Raw genomic sequence first — 15,084 nt, 5'->3', positions numbered from 1 at the left:
TTATAATAAACACATCCATCATTAAGATGTTTTTAACTTAAAAGCCAACTCATCTAAATCAGGAGAGATATACAAGCACAGTTTACAAGTGAAAACAATCCAAAACAAACCAAAATGTTGGTGGATTTTAATGTGAGAAAAATAAAAATAGGGAATGGTCTTCACTAGAGCAAAATGTTATTATGGATAGAGGACATGTATTTTGGGCATAAGCAACAGTTTAAAGTTAAAACTCCTTAATGATGGATTTGTTTCTTACTATCATGTAAATTTTAATTTCACAAGACTGGATAATGGACTAATTGATGGACTGGAGGGGATTGTTTTTTTTTTTTATCAGCTCTTTCTGATGGCACCCATTCACTGCAGAGGATCCATTGGTAAGCAAGTGATGTAATGCTACATTTCTCCAAGTCTGTTCTGATGAAGAAACAAACTCGTCTAAATCTTGGATGACCTGTGGCTGAGAAAATGATCAAATTTTCATCTTTGCTTGAACTATTCCTTTAAGGACCTTGCTGCTGCTGCACAACTGCAATTTCACCTTACAGGGATAAATAAAGGTTATTATACTATACAATCTACTATAGGGGAAGTCGTGGCCTAATGGTTAGAGAGTCGGACTCGTAATCCAAAGGTCTCGGGCCGGCAGGGATTGTAGGTGGGACACCTCAATACCACGACTGAGGTGCCCTTGAGCAAGGCACCGAACCCCCAACTGCTCCCCGGGCGCCGCAGCATAAATGGCTGCCCACTGCTCTGGGTGTGTGTGTGCACGTTGGATGGGTTAAATGCAGAGCACCGAGTATGGGTCACCCAAACTTGGCCGTATGTCACTTCACTTCACTTCACTTGATGGTGTTGCTGGTTTGTTCCTAGATGAACCCATGAGTTGTCGAAACATTATAGCACCATCTGTGAAGGTGATTACCTTTGTAGACTACCTTTGAAGAGATCACTTAAGCAAAGTACAGAGACCCTGCATGACTCAGAAGGCAAAAAAAAAAAAAAAGGAGTTGTAGAGTAATACAAGACGATGATGATGAACAAGATATGTTTTATAGGAAAAAATAACCCAAGTTTATCATCAGATCAAACAATAAAAGGTCCAAACTGTGAATGTCATCAAGTAAACAAATTCCATAAAAGTTAATAAAAAGCAACTGAGCACATTATTACAAAAGGAATTAAACTGATTTATTTTAAACAAAGGCTTTGTTAAACATATAATGCAATACTATAAACAGCACTGTTTTAACTTTAGTTAATGACAAACTTTGTGATATTTATACAAATATTTTAAAATTGCTTTTCTAATGTGTTTTTATGGAATCTTAGAATGTTATGGCTCATATAGTATGATATCGGAGAGTATGAAACACATAGTTGAAGTGAAAAAACACCTCAATTTTATTTAAATGCCAAAACTGAGGAAAAAATATGCAATTTTGTGCAGTTGCTGATACTGTATTTATATATAGCCAAAAAGTAATATGAAATGTTGGTATACTATAATGTAAATCAATTGCATCTTTATAACAGTACAGCTATTTGCTTATATAAAATGCATATACATATCAGTTACCACTCTATATCTCCCAATAAAAATGTCTTAGTAAGAGGGTATTTGAATGTTTTGTAGATTTTATTATTAAAGCTCTGTCATTTTTATTGTGGGGGAAAAACATATAATGCAATGCAATACAATGATTGAGAGCTGTACAAATAAAAGCCTTCAAAGGCCTGTTCTATCATATTTGATACATTTAAAAACATTATTTAAAAAAAAAAATGATGTATGGACAAACAAATAAACCTAAGTTACTTCAGTCCAGTAAGTGTTCATATTGAAATATCACTAACAATATAATAGTTATTCTTATGTTCACTTTATGAAATTTGATAAAGGGGTACGTTTTTAGAATTATAGTAAAAAGCCTTATACTTGCTTTTAAAATAACAATTATCAATCAGATGACAGAAGACACATAGAATATTGTGTACAGCATGTTTTTTTCATGTTGATAATTTAAAGGCCTTAGAAATTTGCATATCAAATATGATACAGTATAGGCTTTATAGGGTTAAGGGAATTTTGATTTATTTATGGTTTGAGTCTTTCTGAAATGTAGTTATATCAAATGTCAAAGAACAGGTTAAAAATAAAAATTAAATAACGCTCATTTTCCAAATGGGATAGTTTTATTAGGTGGGCTCCAGGGTGGAGGGGGCTCATCTTGAAGAATAGCCTGTATCCTCTTTTCGTTTCTCTCTCTTTTTTGTTGAAACTCTTTTCTTTTCTGTAATAAAACGACCAGGACAATATAAATTCAACATCAATCTAACAAAGGAAAACAATCAAAAGATTTTGTTCACAATATGTTCATTGAAAACTAATGTATTTTAAAAACAGATATTTAAAAAATATGTATATCTCAGTCTCAAAGCATCTGTTATAATAATTATATTCTGTATAATGACATCTATTAATTGGCAAATGACGTTTGATAGGTGATTTGGTTATTTTGATCTTTTAGTTTAAGAAGAGCAACTTCTTAATAAGCATAAACAGCAATGTCATGGATATGTATTTTCTAAAACTCTTTTTATAGAGCGAATTGACACATGTGATTGAGAAATAGCATGTAAACTTCAAGGCAGGTCGTCTATTCATTAACTAGTGCAGAAATTTGCTGTAACATACCAGCCATTTCTCATACATCTCCAAGGCCATTTTTTCTTTTTCCTCCTTTTCATATTTCTCCTCCACTTCCTTTATCTTCTCCTTCCTCTGTTCTGCCCTTATCTTCTCTTCAATAACATCCTTCTTTTGGTCACTCCTGTAATATGTAAAGCAATTAATGCACAACAGCACAGTTATTAATGTCAGTCTAACCTGAGGCATTACAAAGAGAGCACATTTACATTTTAATCAATACATAATTGCTTGAGTGACTTGAACATGACTAAACGTGTGCTAATTAACAAAACAAACTAGATTAGTGTTATGTATATACAGTGCCGTGAAAAGGTTTTTGCCCCCTTACGTTTTTTTTTTTTTTCATTTTTGCATATTTGTCACACTTAAAAGATTCAGATCATCAAACAAATTTGAATATTACACAAAGATAATGCAAGTAAATACAAAATGCAGTTTTTTTAAATGACGAGTTAATTTATTAAGGGAAAAAAACTGTCCAAACCTACCTGGCCCTACGTGAAAAATTAATTTCCCCCTCCTGTTAAATCATGAAAGAACTGTGATTAACCACATTATTTTAGAAAGCTGAGTTAAATTTCACTAGCCAAACACAAGCCTGATTACTGCCAGACCTGTTGAATCAAGAAATCACTTAAATAGAACCTGTCTGACAAAGTGAAGCATGTTTAAAGAGCAACACATCATTCCGCGATCTTAAGAAATTCATAAACAGATGAGAAACAAAATAGTTTACATGTATCAGTCTGGAAAAGGTTATAAAGCCATTTCTAAGGCTTTGGGACTCCAGCGAACCACGGACGGAGCCATTATCCACAAATGGAGAAAACTTGGAACAATGGTGAAACTTCCCAGGAGTGGCTGGCCTACCAAAATTACTCCAAGAGCACAAAGACGACTCATCCAGGAGGTCATAAAAGAACCCAGAACAATATCTAAAGAACTGCAGGCCTCACTTGCCTCAATTAAGGTCAGTGTTCATGATTCAACAATAAGAAAGAGACTGGGCAAAAATGGCATCCATGCGAGAGTTACAAGGCAAAATCCACTGCTGACCAAAATGAACACATATGCTCATCTCACATTTGCCAAAAAATATCTTGATTATCCCCAAGACTTTTGGGCAAATATTCTGTGGACTGATGTGACAAAAGTTGAACTTTTTGGAAGGTGCGTGTCCCGTTACATCTGGCGTAAACCAACACAGCATTTCATAAAAAGAACATCATACCAATTCAAACATGGTGGTGGTAGTGTGATGGTCTGGGGCTGCTTTGCAGCTTCAGGACCTGGACGACTTGCCATAACTGATGGAACCATGAATTCTGCACTCTATGTTCAGCCATCAGTTTGTGACAAGCTCAAGCGCACTTGGGTTATGCAGCAGGACAATGATCCCAAACACAACAGCAAGTCCACCTCTGAATGGCTCAAGAAAAACAAAATTAAGATTTTGGAGTGGCCAAGTCAAAGTCCGGACTTAAATCCGATTGAGATGCTGTGGCATGACCTTAAACAGTCCATTCATGCTTGAAAACTCTCCAATGTGGCTGAATTAAAACAATTCTGCAAAGATGAGTGGGTCAAAATTCCACCACAGCAACGTGAAAGACTCATTGCCAGTTATTGCAAATGCTTGATTGCAGTTGTTGCTGCAATGGGTGGCACAACCAGTTATTAGATTTAGGGGGCAATTACTTTTTCACGTAGGGCCAGGCAGGTTTGGACAGCTTTTTTTCCTTAATAAATGAAATCATTATTTCAAAACTGCATTTTGTATTTACTCAGGTTATCTTTGTGTAATATTACAATTTATTTGATGATCTGAATCTTTAAAGTGTGACAAATAAAAAGGAAGGGGGCAAAAACCTTTTCACGCACCTGTAATTAAACATTTATCTTTCTTACCATTCAGCGAATGCAGAGATGGAGTCCTTCTTCTTCTCTTCTTTCTCTTTGACCTGCTGTAGTTTCAATCTTCTCTCAGTCTGTTTCTTTTGCCTTATTCTGTCTTTAAGGATACTGTCATGCTCCTCTTTCCACTTCTCAAAAACCTGATTTTCGAAATGTTTAGAGTGTGATATATTTATTGATTATTTATATAATAATCAATGGAGTCATGAATCCTGCATGCATGATGGTTAAAATTAGGGCTGGGCTTTGACACAAATTTTACGATTCGAATCGATTCTCATTCACAAGCTTGTGATTCGATTACCAATTCGATTTGGTTCAATATCGATTATTTTGAATATATATCAGGTACAGTACAAGCCAGATTTTTCTCAAGGAAAAAAAAATCTCTCAACTAATGCTGTAAAATATACACGAGAGTCAGTTGGTACTACATTACTATAATATCGAAGGTTAAAATTGACAATGATAATTACACTTAATGAAGTTTTTAAAATAATGAAGTTACAATTGACCTACATAATATTTCTACTTCAATTAGTTTTTTTGAAATATAAACATAATGGTGGCAGTCATAAAAACTTGATGGATTTATTCAAACATAAATTAATCATTGAAGAACAGTAAATGAATGTTATATGGTGCATATATTTAGCAAAATGCCCCTCTCTACAGTTTAATGTGATGTTACTTGACATTGTTTACAAGCCAAGTTATGTTGACGTCTTTGTGCGGCTGAATCACAGATTGAGCGATTACATGAGACAGGATACGGATTGTAAAGTTGTACTCTTTCTTTTAACTTACCTTCGGATGTTTAGTCATGTTAATTTTGTGCTGAAACTGGTATTAATGTGGAGGAGGTGATCGGTTCACTTACGCTACGTGCTGCCGCGTCTGTTGAACTGAGGCGCTACAGCGATCTGTCACTCCACATTAAACAGCGCCAAAATGGCATTTATTGTTTGAATACTGCAATACAATGAACATAATTTGAAATCTTTGTCTTTGTTTCATATTAAAAGTACCAAAGCACAATGCTTATTGCGATATATTGGATGGGCGGTGCCCTTCAACGTTCCATCCAGTAACTGAAAACAGACTAGACTAATCGATTCTTGGGATTTAAGAATCGATATCGTTCCGTAAAAATGAGAATCGATTAATATCGAGATATCGATATTTTTTACCCAGCCCTAGTTAAAATAATAAAGCATTAGCAAAAATTTTAGTTTAAGATAATAAGTGTGTCACACTACAAGACATGTCAACTTATATCACAGTATTTCAGGACAGATACTGCTTCCTCCTAAGCTATAATAACAGAAAAACTAATGATAAGTGTAAAGACTGCAGACCTGAAAGCCCTGCAGACATCAGAAAAAAGAAAAAGAAAAAAAAAGACATGACTTAGTAACAGCGTTATTTAAAGCAGAGATGGGATTCTGCAAGGGGATGCTAGTTTGAATAGAAGTGAGAAAATGAACACCTCCACAAATGTCTGTTCCACAAGGCTTTTAGTAAAGGGGTTCAGAGCAGTTTACTATCTAATACAGCAAACCACATTCGCAAACATAAAATAATCGGTTCTAGTGTTGTGGACCTCATGTGCAGTGGATTTTTTGTTTGTTTTTTCAAAATTATAATAATAACAAATCCCTAATATCTTTTTAATATAGTAAAATATTTACAGTATTTCTAATATTTAAAAAATATATATTCTAATAAACAATGAAACATGCCGTTTCCTTTTTTCTTGCTAATAAACTGAATTTTAAAAATAATGACCTGTTTTGCCGTTTCCTTTTTTTCTTGATTTTTATCCATTTCCATTTGTTGTTGCTTGATGGTCTCCTGCTTTTCTTTTACTTTCTTTTGGATGACTTCACTTTTTTTCTCTTTCCAGGCATCATAAGAGGCCTTTGCATCTGCAATTTTAGAAAGCTTTTCCTAGAAGAGAAATGATAAATATTTAATAAATCATTCCAGGACTGTGGTTACTAAGGAATTCAATTAAGCATTTGATTTATCTTACCTCTTGCAACTTCTCCTCTTTTAATTTCTCTTCCTGCTTTTTTGCCTTCTTTGTTATTTTTAAAGTTTCTTCTTTCTTTTTTAGCCATTCCTTTTTAGATACATTAAAAGGGTTTCTTAATAAATCATAGGCCAGTCTCTTGACATAACTTAATTATGAACTTAATATGATTTAATTCCTTAAATATTATGATTAATCTAACCTGGTACACAGCAGCTCTTAGTGAATCTGCAGCTTCTGGAACCTGTTGGGTCTCCTGTGTCCTCTGATCCAAAACCTTCAATGTTCCCAGGTATTTAGATTCTGCTGTATAGGAGCTCTTTGATTTTCTGGAACTGGATGACCGAGAGCTTGAAGGTCTAATGTCCAGAAGACATTGTTCTTTGAGTTTTCGATGTTTGATGCATTTGAGTAACACTTTTAAGTTACACTGAGTGATATTTTACTCATTAAAGCATAAAAAAACACAGATATGTTTAAAATCATGAGCATACCAGTGACCAAGTAAAAACTATTTTATTATATTAAAAATATATACCTCCAAGGAGGCAAGATAAAAAAAGCTTAACTTGACAAAATAATTACCAGAAGTGTTAAGAAATGCGTAAACATGATGAGATTTTCATGACCCAGTTTGAATAAAAGTATGTTAATGTAATGTTCTTCCAAAAATGAAACTTCTCACTAAATTCATATGGACTTTGCACAGTCTTTAGAAATCTCAGAACTCTTTCAGGTTTCATTACAAATATCTTCAATTGTGTTTCTAAGATGAACGAAAGTTATATGGGTTTGGAACAACATGGGGATGTGTAAAGAATGACATGTTTCTTTGTGAACTATTCCTTTAAGTATGCTGTAACATCCTCATCCAAATGCTGTGTAAACATCAAATGGAACATGATTTTACACTTTAAAAAAAGAGAGGAGACTTTGCCTCCTTGAGAAGTCCACCACATGCACATATACAGCATGAGGTATTAAACAAATTCACTAACCTGTCTGTTGATTTTCTAGACATTCGGCTTAGTGTGGTTGACGTGTGGTCAAAATCACCCTGGGAACTCTCCTGATTGGAAAAGTGTGAAGACAGATTTAATCAAGAATTACATTAGCATTTAAATTTGACATGGCATTCAATTGACCTTCATTTGTAGGGTACTGCTTCCTTTAGTAACTTGTTTCAGAAGTTGTTTAATGCTGACACTAGATGCCATTAATTAATAAGAACAAGATCTTTCACTTTTAATCTAACTTACATGCTTTTCTTCAAAGGATGTTGAATAATTTCTCTCTTTGCTCTCTTCTGAGGCAGCTAGAATGAAAATGACATATTTAAAATTATTAACACTATAATTTACCCTAAACTATTAAATGTCAGGTCACAGATGACCAATACCAATATAGTCAAATGTAATCTCACTATTACAGAATCTCTGAACATTAAAACGGTCTAAATTAATTTCCGCACATACCACTGCCTACAGTGTCTGGAAACTCAGACATTTGCTCTGCTGTTGAACAAGACTGTGTCTTGGACTTTTCTGACAAGCTCTGGTCTTCATCTGGACACTGTAGTAAACATAAGGTTGAAAAACAAAACAAGAGTCTTTCAAAACATCTCCTGGATTTGAACTGATCAGCTTGTTTCTGTTGGGAGATATTATCTACCACTAAAAAATAACAACAGATTCTACACTCTTAAAAACAAAAGGGGCTTTACTGCGACACCTAGATAAATCATTTTGTGTTTCCCAAGAACATTTTAGTGAGCAGTTCTTTATATAATATTTTTTTTTTCTTAGCGTGAAGGACATTTTAATGACCTGAAGAACCCTTTTACACTATAAAACACCTTTTGTGCAAAGTTTTATGTAAAGTTTCCATGGATGTTAAATGTTCTTCATGAAACAATTGGTGCCAAATGCTGCCAATAAAGACATATTTGTTTTTAATACTGTACATATGGCTTCACTAAATTCATACTTGTAATTAAAAAATAAAAAAGTAACATCTCTTAGCTTGGGTTTTAGCATTTAGTGTTTAAATGGGTTTTCTGCTGACACTTTTTGTCTTACTATTATTAAGGCATTCTCACCAGAACACTATCATTGGTAGAGGTTTGACTCTTCTCAGTAGAGAATGTGTTGGAGAAGGCTATAGACATAGAGGATGTGGCTGTTCTGCTGCAGGCAGTGGTCTCTGCTTGTGTTTCCTCTTCTAACAGACCAATATCACACATGTTTGCTGTCCTCTGCCTGGGTTTGGGTCTGGGTAACATGTCTTGAGCAAGAAAACCTGTTTACATTAAAGAAAGTGTATTTTAGTTTCTGACACTTCTTAAGCTGATTTTCTAGACAGAATAAAAATCAACCCCAGCTCTGGAAACCTTTCAGAAGTGAATAATTGGGGAACAACCATTAAAATTTAAATTCAAGATATAAACAAATCAAATAGTAATATTATTGGTAACTGGTCTTGCAAAGATCACAGACCTTAAACAACTGCACACATGCAAAGACTGCACTGACCTGTGGAGAGTTTTGGTTTAACACTTCTCTCCCTGGGTTGAGGAATGGGTAGTTCACCATCTTCAATCATTTGGTTGTCCTCATCTTTTTCTGAAGGCAATGGCAATGGACTGTCCCACTGTGAGCCATCTGATGTAAGAGGGACAGACGATTCCCATTGGCTATTCTCAGAATTTAGTGGCAGTGGAGATTCTGACAGGCTCTTCCTCAACTTCATTACTGATTTTGACTGTTCATCCTTCTGGAGTGAAGTGGATTCTGGTTGAAACTTGTCAGATAAAGAGGAAAAATGGGAATCTGACTGTTGGTTTTTCTCTGGAGTGTAAGAATTGCTTGGACTTTGAGAAGTATTCCTGGACTGGGTGGAATGGAAAGAAGTAGGCTGGTCATCTGCACTTCCTGTGGTGTTCAGCTGATCAAAGTGCACAGGTGAGCTGGTCCTTTTTGTTTTCATAAAAGATACTTTTTTGGGTTTGACATTTTCCTCTTCATCATCTGAAAGCTTGAAATTGTTGATTTTGCCTTTAGTCTTTCCATATTTAAATCTTTCTTTCTTCTGTTTTTGTATCTTAAGGAGTTTAAGTATGTCTGCTGAATTCAAATATAAAGGCAAAGAACAATAAGAAAAACTGAATTACAAACATTGCTAGGAAAATAAACAAACTGATTCAAGGTCTGTAGCTCTGAGTATGCCAGCAGTAGTATACAATACACTGAACATATTTTTGATAAGCATGGCATTGTAAAACCTACCATCATCATCATCTTCATCATCGTCAAAGTCATCAGAGTAACTATGCCTGTTGCCTCTAGCAGACACAGCTTTCTTTAGCTCATCCTAAAATTCAGCAACATGCACGTGTCATTGTGAGTATTTTTGCGGTTACAAACCTTCAATTCTAAACGCGCCACAACTGTCTAGAATAGATAGGCAGCTTGAGACAGAAACTGATGTGTCTGACAACAATCTAAAGAATTTTTTAACGTTGGAGCACACTAATGATTTGACACTAATACCTGAAAAGTTGTTCTTCTGGATGCTTTAGGGCTTTTCGTGTATGCAAGCGTTGTAGAAAAAGGCTCGTCATCCATCTCCTCGAACAGACTGTTTAAATATAATAATGTATTATACAAACAAACATGCTCGTTTTAGATATATCATTTGGCCATCAAACGTTCAGACGAGTAATACCTACCGTAGCTTCAAAACAAATGAGCAAGCGCTGTTCAGATCATCTTGGACGCCATTTGTTTACGCAAGTTACCAAAGCAACTAACGGATAAGAACGTAACGTTACGAATCCTACTATGACAACGGCTTGGCGTCGTGACGTTGCGTGCTGTAGCATACAACGGCAAACGCTTTTTTTTTTTTTTACATCGAATGCCCTAAGGTTTATTTAAATCTTAAAAAAGGAACAGCTCCAGTTCAAGAAAGATGTAGAACCTTTTGGATCACACACAACTTATCTCCATCTCTGTGCGTTACCGAGACTCCCTATTAAAACAGAGAACAAAGGCGCTTAACAGTGTTCTGAAAATTCGATTTTTCATGCCTGTCCTGTTTCGTGGTAAATCATAATAAACAACTTTTGCAAATTTATAACACGATGATCCATGTGAATTCTTATTATTTTGTCTTAAAACTTCTTAAGGACAGTATTCTACTAATTATAAAATAATAAGATATTTAAACAAAATATGAAAAATTTACATCGGTTTACCTCATCTTTAGTCTGCTGCTTTTTGAGCATCAATGAATGTTTGCATCTTTTGTTATAGTTGTGTATAAGTCCATAATTTGCCCTAGGTGTAAAAAAAAAAAAATTAAAAATGGATTCCAAAATCATATCTGTTGGATAGAGGTAAAAAATGTAGAAGATGCTGGAAAACCAAAGAAAGTGGACCTTTCTTACAGTATGCAGAACTACAGACAAACATATATAAGAACAGTCATAGATCATCCAGGTAACAACACAAAGAGTTACTTACAAACTGTAATCCGTTACTGATTCCAAATTACATGACACAAATTGTAGTTAGTAACATAATCCATTACATTACACATTTTAGGTAATATATAATCAGACTACTTTTAGATTAGGCTACTTTTGACCGATCATGTTTTTCACATGGATTTAAATAGGATAATCTTGTACCATACTGATATAAAAAATACAAAGAGTAAGAAAATATATTCCATTTGTTGTTATCAACAGTAACAACAAATGGAATATATTTCATTTAAAAATGTTAAATGAAAACAATTTGAAAATGAATCAAAATAAAACACTTTCTGAAAAAATAAATATTTAATTTGTTTACCTGCATGTCATGTGACCATACCATATGTCAGAGAACCATGAACATGCAAATGTCATACTTAATTATTAATGTATTTATTTTAAAATTTCAGGGGAAATTTGAAAAGTTGGTGAATTTGTTTTTGCTTTTTTTGTGCATTTTAATGAATTTGAAAGAGAAATGCCTTCTAAAGTAATGCATGATAAAATAACCTACTTGGTAATTCAAATAGTTAAAAACGTTAATGTGCTCATCAGTAGCGGATTATTGAAAAATGATTGCCATTGTGTAAATAATATGTAGGCTAGTCGTGTAATCCATAAAAAAAGAGGCTAACCTTCAGAGGCTAACCAGTGACACGATGAGAGACAGCAATGATGGAGGATTGAATACAATGCTGTCAGATTACCTTATGTCTCATTCACCTGCGAGAAAACATTACAGTACAAAGCACTTAATATTACAATAATAATGCCTCCCTTTCACGCTAGGTCTGCAATAGCATAATGGAACGATGACGTGTCATGTCTGTGAGAAGGTTGTCTGGAGGTATATAAATACATATGTTGACAGGTGGTAGAACAGCCTATCGTAGTCCTCGGACCGAGGGATATGACTGAATGAACATTTTACGGTCCTATGCCTACTATACAGATGACATAAATACATATAAATACATTTAGACCACTTACAGTAACTTAGCAATTGCTATCGGGATGTGAAGAGACTTTTAACCAGCATAACAAAAGATGTTTTTGAACCAAATCACCTACCCTGCCTTTAAGAATCAATAGTAGGCCTATGTAAATGTCTGAACTGGATCATTGTGTAAATCTAGCCATTATTTTATCTTGTGGATTGTATGTAAACTCCTACTATGTAAAATAGCTTAGGGTAGGGCACATTTAGCAGATTCTGAAATTTTCTGGTTTGTGCTAGTGTCTGGCTGAGTGCCTCCTTGTCATGTCTGGACCAATTGCTGAATATAACTGAAAATATAATACCACATATACCCACCAGGGGGAGGTAGACATCGTAAAATATTCCTGCACTGGGTGTAAACATCTGCATCTGTGAGCTAACTGATCAAGGTCACGGACAATGGAAAAGGGAACAACAGAGTAATATTTGTGAGTGATAACTAATTTGTTACATTTCAGTATTCTTTTAATCATTGAAATACAGCAGAAATCACCATAATGAAAAAGCATTTTAAGAAAACTCTCTTTTCTTGCAATTGTTAATGTCAGTCAGCAGTGCTGAGTAGTAATTGATTAGGCCTACCTTAATCCGATTCTAAAAATCCTACTGTGTGTCATAACATTTAGCTTTGAATATATTCATAAATGTTGTGTAAATAAATTTGCAAACCATGTTTCTAAATTTGAGGGGAAAAGCACCTCTCAAGCAATTAGAATATGTATGAATCAAATAATTATGCAAGTTACTAAACACTGGTGATGTACAGCTGTGAAACACTATGTCGTCATCCAGAGACCTTCAGTAATCGTTGATTCTGGATGTCTGGACAGAAATATTTCAAATCTGGAAGACTTTATGCATGTAATGTCATTGGTGTTTTCATGTTTATTAATGTTTGTTCATCTAATGCAGGGATTCCCAAATGTTTTTGTCCGCTAAACCCCTCAAAATAAAATATCTACTTGAAAAATCTCTGAGGAAGTTAATATTTCAAAGAATTTTTTTTTTTTTTTGGTTAATAGTCATATAGTCATATAGTCATATAGTTTTTGGATAATAAACATGAAGTCTTCGAGTATTAAAAAAAAATATATATATATTTTTTTTTAATGTATTATTATTTTATTTATTTATTTATTGCATTTTTATAGTTTAATTAATTATTAGCTTTTTATCAACTCACAAACCTATTGCAGTTATTACAATAAGCATTTTTCAGGAAACCCTAGTGTAAAATAGTGTTTAATGCATTTTATGATGTTGATGGAATTGACAAAAATGTAATATATTTTCTTTCTCTTTGCGAGAAATAATATTGGTATGTTTAATGTTAGTTTAAAATAAGTTTCATTAAAAAGTATTCTGAAAGTAATCTAAAAGTACTAAGATTACATTACCTAAATTGAGTAACCAAGACAATGTACAGTTTCTTTATGTAATATGTAATCAGTAACAGACTTAAATTCGTAGGTAATCTACCCAGTTCTGTCACTTAGTAAACTTTTTTGTTTTACTGTAAGAAAACATCAGTAGAAAAAAAGATAATGCCCTTGCAGAAAATTACCAGTACATTTCCGTTACATTTACTAACATTTCCTTCAATACATAAGTTCTTCATATTAACACTGTACATATTTAATGTACTTTTCTTATTGTGTATGTTTGTCTCACAAAAGGCAATGTGATCTTTCCAGCCATGTTTTCCAGTCCATGTTTCTCTTCTTGTATCTTTTTTAACAACCTGCAAGCACCACAAATGTCTTCTTAATAAGATCTTGACCTCTGTATGACACTATCTATTTCTCCATCACATTCTTCTTTTTTCTTTCCTGTTCCTTTCCTTCTGGCCTTTTTTTTTTTTGTTGAGAAGAATGTCTGTGATTATTCACACCACTCTCATCAGCTGTGTTTGGACAGCAGCTGTTTATATCACTTCCATAAAGTGTATTTGTCATGACAACTCTCTGAGAGTTTAGCATGGTAATATACATGACAATGTTAATGTGTTTGGTTTTAGCAGAATAAATCTGCTACACTGCTGCTGTAGCAGAGTAAGTACCGAGACTTGCTACTGCCAATACATCCACAGACATGCTGCAGTGAGAATATACTGCTCCTGCTGCGCATATAACATATATGAAATAACCCCCACATATAACATACTGTACATGAATCATCCAAGTCTATACAGGTGGAGCTGGGGGAGGTGGAGAGTTTCTGAAGTGTGACTCAACTGCTACAGCAAACACTAGCCAAATATTTGAATGTTGAGCAGCAAGGTCATTGGCTGCTGATACGAAAAGAAACCAGTCAGCTGTGCCATGTGTCATTATGTCAGACTGAGTTAGAACCTATCAGCCTGCACCATCTGGTTTCATGACATAACTTAGAATGTGTTGGTATTACTTCATAATGACTTCCATTAATACATCATTAACATTATTAATTTGTGTCTCATTAGAACATTTCATACAGCCGAGACAACTATAGAGCAGAATCATATATAAATATTAATTTGGAATTTATAGTCAAATTTATCAAAGGGCCAAGTAAAATAATACTAGTCAAATTACTTAGCAATGTCACAGTTTTGAAAGTCTTGTATTCCAGGTTTAATACAAGTTAAGCTTAAATCGACAACACTTATGACATGTTGATGATTATCACAAAAATAAATTTTAATCAGTCCCTAAAAAATAGAAATATGGGTTACAGTGAGATGCTTACAATGGAAGTGAATTGGAAAAATGCTTAAATGTTAATACTTATTGTTTATTTGTTTTTTAAATAGTCTGTGTGTGTGTGTGTGTGTGTGTGTGCTATTGGACCTTAGACCTGACAATAAAGTTGAACTGAACTGGACTGCAACAATATGCTAA

The 15,084-nt window shown here is 34.1% G+C and overlaps 1 protein-coding gene across 3 annotated transcripts; it reads right to left on the bottom strand.

Moving 5' to 3' along the window:
• Positions 1–1,104: 1,104 nt before the first annotated feature.
• Positions 1,105–10,520, bottom strand: map9 (microtubule-associated protein 9). 3 transcript variants are annotated; one of them, XM_058769855.1, is made up of 14 exons: positions 10,396–10,520; positions 10,217–10,304; positions 9,953–10,037; positions 9,200–9,790; positions 8,767–8,966; positions 8,144–8,240; positions 7,928–7,983; positions 7,667–7,737; positions 6,871–7,027; positions 6,669–6,758; positions 6,422–6,583; positions 4,628–4,773; positions 2,705–2,840; positions 1,105–2,300 (listed from the first exon to the last, which is right to left on the bottom strand). In XM_058769855.1, exons 2-14 carry the CDS (start codon positions 10,289–10,291, stop codon positions 2,181–2,183), a joined length of 1,986 nt encoding a protein of 661 aa, XP_058625838.1. In that variant the 5' UTR covers positions 10,292–10,304; positions 10,396–10,520; the 3' UTR covers positions 1,105–2,180. The 3 variants fall into 3 exon arrangements, with proteins under 3 accessions (XP_058625838.1, XP_058625900.1, XP_058625978.1); XM_058769917.1 differs by having other exon boundaries at positions 9,200–9,787; XM_058769995.1 differs by lacking the exons at positions 10,217–10,304; positions 10,396–10,520 and having other exon boundaries at positions 9,200–9,701; positions 9,953–10,043.
• Between the last annotated feature and the right edge of the window lie 4,564 nt (positions 10,521–15,084).

This window comes from Onychostoma macrolepis, chromosome 01 (assembly GCF_012432095.1).
Source record: "Onychostoma macrolepis isolate SWU-2019 chromosome 01, ASM1243209v1, whole genome shotgun sequence".
Classification (NCBI taxonomy): Eukaryota; Metazoa; Chordata; class Actinopteri; order Cypriniformes; family Cyprinidae; genus Onychostoma; species Onychostoma macrolepis.
Note: the sequence above shows the minus strand (reverse complement) of the source record. Positions and strands in the feature narration are given on the sequence as shown.